Source organism: Xiphophorus couchianus, chromosome 22 (genome assembly GCF_001444195.1).
Source record: "Xiphophorus couchianus chromosome 22, X_couchianus-1.0, whole genome shotgun sequence".
In the NCBI taxonomy this organism is placed as follows: Eukaryota; Metazoa; Chordata; class Actinopteri; order Cyprinodontiformes; family Poeciliidae; genus Xiphophorus; species Xiphophorus couchianus.
Genome location: NC_040249.1, coordinates 18,405,461 through 18,417,528, shown reverse-complemented (window position 1 = coordinate 18,417,528; position 12,068 = coordinate 18,405,461). Strand labels below are relative to the sequence as shown.

General features: G+C 39.5%; 1 protein-coding gene across 6 annotated transcripts in view; it reads left to right on the top strand.

Moving 5' to 3' along the window:
* The window catches only part of LOC114137938 (signal-induced proliferation-associated 1-like protein 2), a 115,132-nt gene that overhangs the window by 37,927 nt on the left and 65,137 nt on the right, over nt 1–12,068 (top strand). For all 6 annotated transcript variants that reach the window (XM_028006814.1, XM_028006813.1, XM_028006812.1 and 3 more), the window contains 2 exons: nt 3,538–5,274; nt 11,277–11,410. In XM_028006814.1, the coding sequence (XP_027862615.1) occupies nt 3,768–5,274; nt 11,277–11,410 (1,641 nt within the window). In that variant the 5' untranslated portion in view covers nt 3,538–3,767. The remainder of the gene's footprint in view (nt 1–3,537; nt 5,275–11,276; nt 11,411–12,068) is intronic.

Genomic DNA, 12,068 nt, shown 5'->3' with positions numbered 1-12,068 from the left:
ACTAAAACATGCAGAATGAGATTTTCTAGTAATAATGATAGACCAAAGGTGAACTTTTTGGGGTGATGCAAAGTATGCAGGAATAAAATTTAAACTTAGTTATGTTTTAATTGTGACAAAATGGGGGAAAAAATTAAAAGGGTAGGAATACTTTTGCAAAGCATTCTGGATAACCTACATTTTTGGATCATAACTCACTGTTTTCTTGTTATTTCTTCCATTACATATTAATTCTAACCAAGAGTTTAAGCTATAATTTTAAATATAACATCAAACTGATGGGAGTAGATTCAGATACTTAAATATTTTCTGTTTCACTATCTAAAGGAAACAAAAACAAACACTTTAAACTCATGTTTGCCTATTTGACCCTTTCAAATCCTGATCTGATCTGTGTTGATATTCCACTTTTCTAATGTTCATTATGTTGCAGTCGGTCACATGTTGCATTATTCATTATTTGGCACATCGCTGCATTATGCATTCACATTGCACAAGCTTGTAAGGCGCTGTCCTCTCGAACCCATAAATGAGACGCAGCATTAAGTCGCCTTTTATTGCTGGTTATTGAAACCGAGTTCATAAACAGCCTCCTGATGAAGGAGAAGAAAGGCTTTTAATGATTTAGCACTGAGTCTACATGAGGAATTACTATATTTCCCTTGCATATTTGGGTCATGCATGCATGCATTAACCTGTATTTCATCCATGCAGGCAGCTGTGAGTGCTTTACTTTATAATTAAAATGTTTCCTTCAGTGTGTATGCTATCTGGTTTTGGCTTGCAACTAATCTCATTGTGAACCATTTTCCCTTTCTCAAAATAGGCTATGCTCCTTTTTGATTTCAAACATTGTAGACAAATGTAAACAATTACGTGAGATCTGCAGCTTTCACACTAAAAGACCTCTTGGATAAAAGATGAGGTGAAGACTAGGGCATGAAGCGACACTCATCTGCTGTGTTTACAGCTGAACTTTAGGAAGAGAGAAGCTTCATCTTAGCTTATTATCTTTACTGATCACTTGGAACCATGTTTTCTGTGATGCGGAAGGATGACTGGATAACTCAGAGCAGTTTTCACGTTATTGCGGTGCACACCATGAGCTCCAAAGAACAAGGAAAAAAGCATTTAGGTCAGAGCTGAAGACTCATTAGCCAGATCTGCTGCAGCATGATCTTTAATGCAAACACAAGCGTTTGAAGAGAGGAACCCAAAGACAAATCTCACTAATATAATCCTAATAGACCCAAAGTAAAACATGTGCAGTAGTGGAACATGTGGAAAGTTAATTAATCTATCCAGTAGCCAGTTATTTTTTTCATGCAGTATATCTATAATATTATGCTGCTCCCACATGGGGTTAGCAAGGTCATAAAAGCTTCTGTAACGTTGCTTTAACTACTGTTTTTATATCTAACTCATCACATACAGCTACAGATTTTGATAAACTCACATCTCGCCCCTTGAAACTATTTTTATTTGATGGAATGCTAAGCTAATGTTAGCATCTTTATCCTCTTATGTTGAATAATTTAATAATTCAACATGTTTTGGTACGGTTCCTTTTAACAATATGTGGACAAAACGTTAAGAAAAGTTCTCCTGCTTTATATAAAAGTCCTTTTGAAGTTCTTGGTAAATGTTTGCATGTGTACTTTCTTTTATATGCTTGACTAATCTTAGCATAATTTTTGTGTTTTGACAGGACATTGGCTCAAAGCATATTTCAATATGCTTCTCATTACTAATGTGTGGATAAAACTCACAGATAAAAGTTCTGCTTCATAAATTTTGCTCTTTGATGCTTTAGACTGACTTACATTCTGTCCATCTAAAATAAACTACAACGTTTTTCGTGTTCTACATTATCTTAGCGCTTTACTTTGACTAGTACTTCAGCTGCTCTCAACATAGCTGTCTCCCACATGGACAGGTGTTTGGGCAGACATATGTGAACAGTGAATCAAGCAGATCACAGCATACAGACAGGCAGGAATCATTGGTGTTTTAACCTTGTAAATTTTTAGACGCTGTAAATTCTTCTTCTTTTTACTTTAAGCTATTTATCGTTGTTTATCTTTAACTATTCAGTTTTGCAAGTTGTCTGCACAAAAATAGACGGGTCCATATGACTCTGGCTGAGTTTGTGCGTGCATCACACGTAGATTTACAAACAATAGACTAGCAACAAAAAATTTTTAGTTAAATTTAACTCCCAATAACTTGTTACTGAACGTTTAAAAGTATGCTAACTGGGCAATTGGTTGAAATACATGTGATATAATATGGTGTTTTTTGCCACAATTCTACCTACAATATCTATTTCTCACAGACTGAATGAGATATTTGCTTTTTGTTTATACAGCTTTGTAAAAAATGAAGAGACCACTGCATTGAACCCCATTGAAAATCTTCTGATTATTCCACCTAATATTGATTTCTGAGTTAAAACATTAGTATTGTTGTTTCTAAATGAAACAACATTTGTTTTCTTTACATTATTTGAGGTCTGAATTTGCTTAATCTTTTTTGTTATTTTGACCATTTCTCATTTTCTGCAAATAAACACAAAATGTTTGCGTGGAATTTCAGAGACATGTTGTCAGTATTTCATAGAATAAAAGAACAATGTTCATTTTACTCAAACATAGACCTATAAAAAGTTAAATCAGAGAAAATGATCATTTTAAGTGGTCTCTTATTTTTTCCAGAGCTGTATTGCATTGGATATGGTCATTATATATTTATATAAGTTATAGAAGGAGAACCAAATATTTGGCGTGTATCTGGAAATCCCCAAGAAGAAATAAAGGCTGTTTTTCAAGGACAAGAAAACCAATGTTTACTTCCCTTTTTTTCGCCCTCAGATGTTCTGGTTAATAAGTAAAACTGCTGATATTAGGCTTTTGTCTGCCTGTGTCCTCAGTTTCCCAGCATATCTGACCACACAGTGTTGAGCAAATATTGTCTTCTGATGTAACGGCTGCTGAGTGGAGTGTGACAAAGCGTGATCAGTTACTGCTTTCCTTTACAATCTGCTCCAGATAGTTTGCATTTTAATACCCACAGTAATCATCTTGTGAAACAAAAAATTATAACAAAACCATTTCTTTATAATCTTTTGGGTTTGTGATGGTGCGAGTGGTAGGATCAGATATTGGCATGCAAACATTTGAGTGAACATCTGCCTCTTGTTACTGTGATTTGCTTATCTACCATCTGCTCAGTACTGGCTGCAGACAGCAACAACAATGTATATCTATCTAGTTGTAAACCTATAATGGCACCCTCTCCTCCCATCACACTAATTAGCAGTATTTTGTCATGCAGACTACATAGCTCATAAACTAATACAGCCTCAATTTTACCCCATTATAAAGGTTTGCTACGATTTAGATCAGCTGCAAAATCATTTATGCAGCTCAGCTGAATGTACCTTAATTATGACAGGGAAGAAATGCTTTTGTGTTTAAAATGAAAAATTTTCACTTGCTGTGTGCTCAGTTTTCTCTTTTGTTTTTGTCTTTCTTGCAGATCCGACTCCTCCAACTGCCTTTCTGTATTGGTGGTATCCTGTAAGAAAAGACTCTGCTGTTCTTGAGTGTCCTTGTCGTCCTGAAGTGTTGATAGTGATGCCACCCGTCCTGTGTGAGTTATGATGACGGCTCTCTCTTTGACTGAGGAAAGGAGATCCCCCTCCAGCCACATGACATGATGAAGACACTTCCTGAAAGTTTGCTCTTCAAAGAATCTGCGAGCAGGATATGAGTATTTTGAGCCCTGGAACAGATAACAAACCAACCCTTGTGGGATTTGTGGGAGACCCTGAAGAATACTCCAAAGCCATGCAGTCAGAGGAGTTATTCAGCAGGAAACTCAAGGCCTTGAATGGCAGCATGGGACCACCAGCCTCCAGTATGCAGGTGAAACCTGACGGTGCAGGGAAAACAAACGGTACTCCTGCCATGCCCAAAATGGGCGTCAGGGCTAGGGTGACAGAATGGCCGCCACGGAAAGATGGCTGGGATGTACGGCCTTCACCCAATTACCAGAGTGTCATTCCGGTTTTCCAGAACGGACAGCAAGATCTTGCTGTGGATTTACTGGAGCAAGGCGAGGCAGTGTGTGTGGAAGTGGACTACACTGACAAATACACACTCAGCGACCTTCTCTGCCACTCTCCCTTAAAGGGTCTCCACCCGATCCGTCAGCGGAGCAACAGTGATGTGACCATTAGTGACATTGACTCTGAGGATATAATGGACCAGAACGCTGTCAATCCCAACACCGGAGCCTCCCTGCACCGTGAATACGGAAGCACGTCCTCCATTGACCGCCAGGGCCTCGGTGGGGATGGCTTCTTCACCATGCTCAGAGGCTACAGAGTTGACAACCTGGATCATCGGAGCATACCGCCTCTGGGATTCCCAGAGTTGTTACGCTGTGATGCCTCTTTGTCCCCAAGCTTACAGACAGCCGCACAGATTGCCCGGGGAGAGATAGTCCACATTCCAGGCTATGATTACATAGACAGTTCTCTTCTCTACAGCGGGGAACGGGAAAAGTCCTTTATGAGGCGTCTTAAATCAGAATCAACAGAAACTTCTCTGTTCAGGAGACTGAGGACCATTAAAAGTGAAAGTGATGCCTTGAGACTCTCTTTAGAGGACGACCGGCGACCCCTGAGCTTTCAGAAATGCTTCGCCCACTACGACGTCCAAAGTGTGCTTTTCAACATCAGTGAAGCCGTGGCAAGCCGGGCAAACCTGAGCCAGAGAAAAAACACCACCACTGGAGCTTCGGCCGCCTCAGCTGGTGTTGGGGCTGCGGCAGGTGGAGTGCTGGGAGGCGGCACTGTCGCTGTGCCTGGAGACGTTGGAGCAGCAGGTTGCAGCAGTGGAAATCAACTCATGTTCGAATCTCCACTTGGGAGCAGAGAGGATCTGAATCCCAAGGAGAACTTGGACGTGGATGAGGGAGACGGAAAGAGCAACAACTTGGTGCTGAGCTGTCCGCACTTTCGTAACGAGATCGGCGGTGAGGGGGAGAGGAAGATCTCCCTCTCCAGAGCCAACAGTGCCAATTACAGTGGCATGTCGGAGAGTTGCTCATTTGAGTCCTCTCTGAGTTCCCACTGTACCAATGCTGGCGTCTCTGTACTGGAGGTGCCAAGAGAAAACCAGCCAATCCACAGGGAGAAGGTGAAACGCTACATTATTGAGCACATTGATCTTGGAGCATACTACTACCACAAGTTCTTCTATGGAAGAGGTAAGAGTTACTACTGAAAATTGCTGTTGACAAGGGTGATTTACACTGATTTTGTGATAACTATTCAATGACTAAAGGGTCCAGGATGGTCGGGACAAGGTCGAACTGACAGTGTGCGGTCAGATGTTTTTCTGATTTTTGTTTTCTCACAAACCTTTCATGGTCCACAAAACACACCGAGTCAAGCTCCCCTGGCAGTATATGTCATTGTGTTTTGTCATGTGTGGTTTACAACTGTACAGTAAACACAGTGGTCATGGCAGAGGAACAACTATTACGAGGAAATAATTGATGGACCGGAAAATCTAATTTTATTTTTCTGGTTACTGAGAAAAAAAGCATTGGTGAGCCATTTTCCCGCCGCATCAGACTAGAACTGAGCAGGGGGAGTTTAATATTTCAGTACGTACTTCCTCATGGCTACAAAATCTGATCTCTTACTGAAAAACTGCTGTTCTACCTACCTGTCCTACCTAACGATCCTTCCTACTTTGCATAGATAGCCAGAGCAGCGACTCCTACTTTGCATAGACAGCCAGAGCAGCGACTCATGGAAGTTGTGTACAGCTGTTACCTGCATACATAAACACACCCATGAAATTCAAACTAACCACACAATAACTGGAAAGGAGGCTAAAGGTTTGCCACAGGGGTTGTGACATGAAGGGGCGGACGACATGAGGCTGAGAACAAGATGACACAATTTTTGTCACGCATCTTCAATAATGAGAACTGATTCCGGCAGTTCAGCCCATACAGAGTCCTTTAGGCCATTTGCCCTTCCTTGAATCATGTAAGTTCAGCTAGATCTGCATACATTCATAAGGCCAGATATCTTCCTGTAGGACTAGATGGAATAACATCCAGAACAATAGCCGGCTTGTGTTGGGGTCGACCATGTGCCGTTACAGAGAAACATCCAAATCTTCCTTGAGATTTCAGCCCACTCCCTACAAAGAAACTCTGATCAGTCATGTGAGAAGACTGAGGTGAATGAGGGTGTGTTGCAGCTGTTTCCCATAGGGACCAGTGGGGAGTGGGGACTCTCATATGAAGCTGCAGGGTCAGCAGAACTATGTTAAGGTCTTGGTACTCCTCATTAAAACACCTATTCGGCTGACACTGGAAATGCCATGTGACCTACACCCATCACTGCAACATATCTGTTTTTCTCACCGCTTGTTCTTGCTGCCCAGAGCTGATTGAATTACCATTCTTAAGCCCGTCAGAAAACAGCTGCTTCACCTTTTACACTCGTTTGTCTGAGCTTCTTCATAAAGATGCTCTGTGTGGCGTGACTGGAGCTACCTTTGATCCCACGTATCCATAGGGAGATGTTGTTTCACTTATTGCTTGTCCAATAACAGGTGGAGCTTTAGCTGCTTAAATACCAACAAAGTTCTCTGCTTTACTGTCTGTTTTACAGTCGCTTGCAAAAACATTCCTAGCCCTTGAACGTTTCCACACTTTGTCATGTTACAGCTGTAAACTACATTGTATTTTATTAGGATTTATGTGATAAACCTACACTCTACAAATCTCACCCCTATGGAGGATTTGCAAGAAGAAAGCCATAGGAAGACCCTTTACACTTTACAGCAACCCATGTTGGGAACACGGCAAACATAAAGTTCGTTCGTCATATTAGATTGGGGTGGGAAATTAATTTTTTTACAGGGCCACATGAAAAATCTGAAATGTGTTGGAGGGCCACACCAGCAATGACACAAATTTAATCTTGGCATTATATGTTTTCTCATATCTCTATTTATAATACATTTTTTAAAGCAGATTCTTTTGAATACGAATATTCAGCAAATATTTATAAAAATGAGCAAATTGTGGTTTAGGTTGAAGTGAGAATTAAGACTTATTCTGTCATAATGGATGTGCAAACTGTTCCAAATCACTACTTTGGATTATCTTGTGTTTGTGTATCACATAAAATTAATCTAAGATAAATGAAAGTTTGTGACAAAAAGTGAATAAAAGGTTATGAATACTTTTGGAAAGCACTGTAAATATTATAATGAAGCTTTTTCAGAAGATGCCTATTGCGTAGTATGTGAATTTAGCCTTCGCCCTTCCTTTGTGAGGTGTTTTATTGGATGGACAAGCTTGTCATCACCTGCACTTCATAGCAAATGCACTCTCCCATAAAGTTGACCGTGTGTCAGTGTTACATGGCAGGCTTTTATCAACCTGGACTGAACATTGACCTTACTGAGTGACTACACCTTATCTTACCCTGGCGAACTGTGATGTTTCACCCCAGGATTTCCTAATGGGCAGTATATGTTATCAGACCAACAGGTTAACCTTTGCTGGATGCAAAAGCCAGGGTCACGTTGCATGTGGTTTGTCAGGGTTTTCAGTAAAGCAAGTGTAAGCCTAACATAAAAACAGGATTAGAAGTAGGTTTTTATTTAAGGGATCTGTGCACCTTTTGGGTCAGCAGGACAGGAGATGAAGCCAAAATAAATCCCTATTGTCATGATTGTCAAGTAATCCATTTTGCAAATGGTGTGGAGCATGCGACGAGCACCAGGGGCATGTTAAAGAAATTGATTGAAAAATTGATGTTGGCCTCTCATTCACCCTGCAGTTGCTATTGGATGTCTAGTTGCCTTCTAAACGTTGAACTTATGCCTCTTGTAGTATTTCCCCTTGGCCCTCTGTCGCTCACATGCCACGGATTCACCAGACAACCTGGTTTCATGCAATAAATGTATAATTCATGTAGCTTCTTTTCATGTTGGCGGCACACAGACAACACACACTCCATGGCATGAATTCAAAACCTTCGTGGCTGAACTCCCCGTGCAAATGTCAGCGCTACAGGCCTCTGCTGACGTCTTTGTTTGTGGTCTGTTGAATCCAGGTCTATCTCCTCAGCTTTAGGCTGGATTAGAGAGTGTTTGCTCAAGACCCTGCAAAATGCTCACAAAGCTCCACTCCTGTCCACAGTCTACACACACAAACATACGCACAGAGGTACAGACGTGTTGGTTCACCTGGTAGAAATGTCTAAAATAGACTCTTACACATTCTTCATCTGAATATGAATCTGTCTAGGAGAGCGTAAAAAACAAGTTTGCAAGTTTTAAAAATGAAATAAATTTATTGTGTTTTTTATTTGTGATTTAATGGATTTATTTCATTTACGAACATTGATACCATCTCCATATAAAAAAGTAGAGCAAATTGACAAGCACAGATAATAAAACCCAATTTGTTAAATAAAACCCAACTTGGTACGTGTTTTGTCCTCAGACTTTTTTTTTGTACACTTTACAAAAAACAAAAATAAAAACCAAACTGTATTTACCATTTTATTAGCAATAAGTGTGGAAAGTCCTGTACAAAAGTGCAAGATAAAGTTTGCACACTCTAAATTACTCATGATTATGTTTTCATAATAATCAATTTAAGACTAAATGTTTAAAGTTCTGCTTTTCAACAACCAAGTTGGCATTAATGTTTTCACTGTAAACCTGTTTGAGCAAGAATAAAAATGAACTTGGTGAAGCTTTTATTTGATTTGCAGTCTGGACATAAGATTATTACAATGTTTCTTTGCTGTTTGACATCTTGCACTGTGGGTGGGTGGTATAATTGTGCTTGTACAAATAAAGATGCACAGCATCAGATTCAGGACAATCAGATTCACTCATTTCTGTGTGAACTGTCTGTATCTTTGGGAGATTTTCTGGGAAATTTCCGTCGGTATTTTGGGATGGATTTCCACGGATCAGTGGGTCACCTAATCTATTATTCAGAGATTGTGCACCAAATATGTTAGATTTGCTTCCAGTCTGGCTCCTCGCTGTTCACACAACCTGTCATTGAACTAATGACTGTCCCTCCCATAATCGTCTGACTCTGTACTTAATTCAGAATTTATCCAAATCTCCTTTTATCAACAACTCATTCAAATTGCTTGGCGAGTTCATCCAATAATCCCGTCCATCAGCTATACCTGCTTAATCTTGTCTGGGGTCGTGGGAGGGTGGAGCCTGCTGTACGAGGTTTTAACTGAGACTGAGAGACATTTGGACATTGCCACCTGTGTATTACAACACCGAAATAATTACACACAGAACCGTATGCGACCAGTCCAGACTTTCACTCTTCATTTCAATTCAATTTGATTCAAATTTAAAAATACTTTATTGATCCCAAAGGGAAATTATAACTCATATTGATTCAAAACTCTTCGAAGAGTTATTGTAGATGCGGATGTCTGTGGGCAAGAAAGATCTCCTGTAGTGGTCTGTGTTATAGCGAATTTGAAGAAGCCTCTGACTGAAGACACTGCTTTTCTAAGACAGTCTTATAAAACAATTTCTGGAGCTTTGAGCCTCACTGTTCCATCTGTCTACCAAAAATTGGAGAGGAAACGTGCATACATATGGCCATCTAGCTAAAAATACAAGAATATAATAATTAATCAGAGATGGAGAAAAAAAGTAAATGGTAGTTGTGGAGGAGCTACAGGTAACTCTACAAATATTGCATGTATAAAAAAGAGGCATAATTGATGAAATGTTGATAGAAAGACAACAGGATGTGTCTTCTGCAGTAGAGACAGCAAACACATAGAAGAAGGTTTTCTGGTCAGATGAGACAAAAACTGAACTTTTTGTGGAGTTGGAAAACGATTAACTTGAATATAGAGGTAGTGGCATGATGTGGGATGTAGTGGAATCAGGAAAATCGATCAGTTTTTGGAAGATGAATTGAGCATCTAATAGCAAAGGGTCTCTAAAAATGCAGCCAGAGATGCAATGGGATCGTTTAGATCAAACCATAATCATGTGTTACAATGACCTAGACCCAAGTCCATTTGTGAATCTGTGGTAAGACTTGAACATTTGCAGATGATCTCCACCCAATCTGACTGAACTAATTTGCAAAATTAAAAAAGGGTGAACATTTCAGTCTCTAGATGTGGAAAGCTGGTGTAAACATGCCCCAAATTTCTTGCAGCTAAGCTATAATTTTAGTGAAAGACAGCTTTACAAACTTCCACGAATCATTCCTGATTAAATAAATATAGAGACTGCACACTAAGCTCTGTTTGACTCTCTGTTTGCTGATCTGTGAAACAGGTTCTACACACTGTTGTCACTGTTGCAAATGGTTTTAAAAGGATTCAGATGGGTTCAAAATGGCCTCACCCCTCAAAAAGGTCATTCTGGCTTCATCCCACCATCCAAAATCACATATGCTAGCTGAATTGATCGTTAAAATTGCCCTTAGGTGTGAGTATATGATTGCATAGTTGCTGACCTCTGTCTACCCTGAATTTCACCCCTTGATCACTGGAGATAGGCACCAGTCCACAGACGGAATTAAGCAGGCGTAGAAAATGGATGGATGATGCGTTGCTGGTGTGAAACCATTAATCTGATTTGTAAGCAAGGCCATTGTATCTAATGAGGCATGGGCTCCTCAACAATTTTCATAGTATAGTATAATTCTACAGTATTTGCATAAAAATAAAAAAAAATAAAAATTATGTTTATTTTCTAGTTGTTTTTATTCAAAACAGAACTGCTGCTGAAATATTGATTATTACAGCCATAATCATGTGATTTTCATCATTATTATATATTTTGCATTCAAACTCTTTAAGCAAAACATACAATCACCAAGTAAAGAGGTAAATTTGAAGTTCTTATTGTGATAAAATGTAACCTTTTTAAATTAACTCAAGTATAAAAAGCTGATATTAGGTGGTTAGTTGGGCTATTTGCTGTGGTTGAGTCTGCAGTCAGCTGTTTGTCACATTTCACTCAGAATGAGTGGCGCTCCTTTAATTCATTAGTCGTAGTGTGAGATGGTATAAGTTTTCATTTTTGAAAGCTTTTTCAGACCTTGTTATATCTTGACATCTGTAACCAACCCTTGTCTAATCATGAAAAACTTATTTCCTTATTTTTTAAAGCAGTTGACTTGGCCCCTAACATCTGAATATTGTTTTTATATCTTGTCTGTAGAGCACCAGAATTATTTCGGGGTGGATGAGAATCTGGGACCCGTGGCGGTGAGCGTCCGCAGGGAGAGGCTGGACGATGGGAAGGAGAAAGAAGGCATGCAGTACAACTACCGGATCACCTTCAGAACCAGTCAGGTAAAAATCAACATGTAATTAACAAGTAGATGCAGGGCTGAAATAATGTATTTGCAAGAGTTAGAGAAGGTAGGCATAACAAAAGATGGATATCTTAAATGATCAGTTTCTAAGTACTTGAGTAGCTTCTTTACCAATTACATTTTTACTCTTATTTTATTTATTTCCTTACTTAAACAGCTACTTTTCATTTTTTACTTCAATAAAACTATGTTGAAGTAATGCAACTCTTACTTGACCCTTCCAGACCGAACATAGCGGCGACGATCCAGCCAAGTTTGCAGTACTGTAATTCCTTGACATTTTGCGCTATCTGAAAAATTCCAACTTCTTCCGAAAGGGGAGGCATTGCTCCTTCCAGCCAATATCAGGTTATTACGGTAATTTCACAGCAGCAGGGACTGGAATGAGTCTCTTTTAATAGACAGTAAATTTCAAAAATAACTCGTTAGACATTGAAAGTTCCAGTTGTTATGAACAAAGGGGCAAATATATTTACTCACAGGACTTTTAAAGAACTGCGTACAATTAAAATAAGCAAAAATATCCAGGTAGTGATTTGAAACTTAGGTCTAAAAGGGTTAAGTGAAATTTCTGGGTTGTCTACCCATCTCTGGTTAAAGCAGAAAAAGTTCCATTTAGTTTTCAGACATTGAGA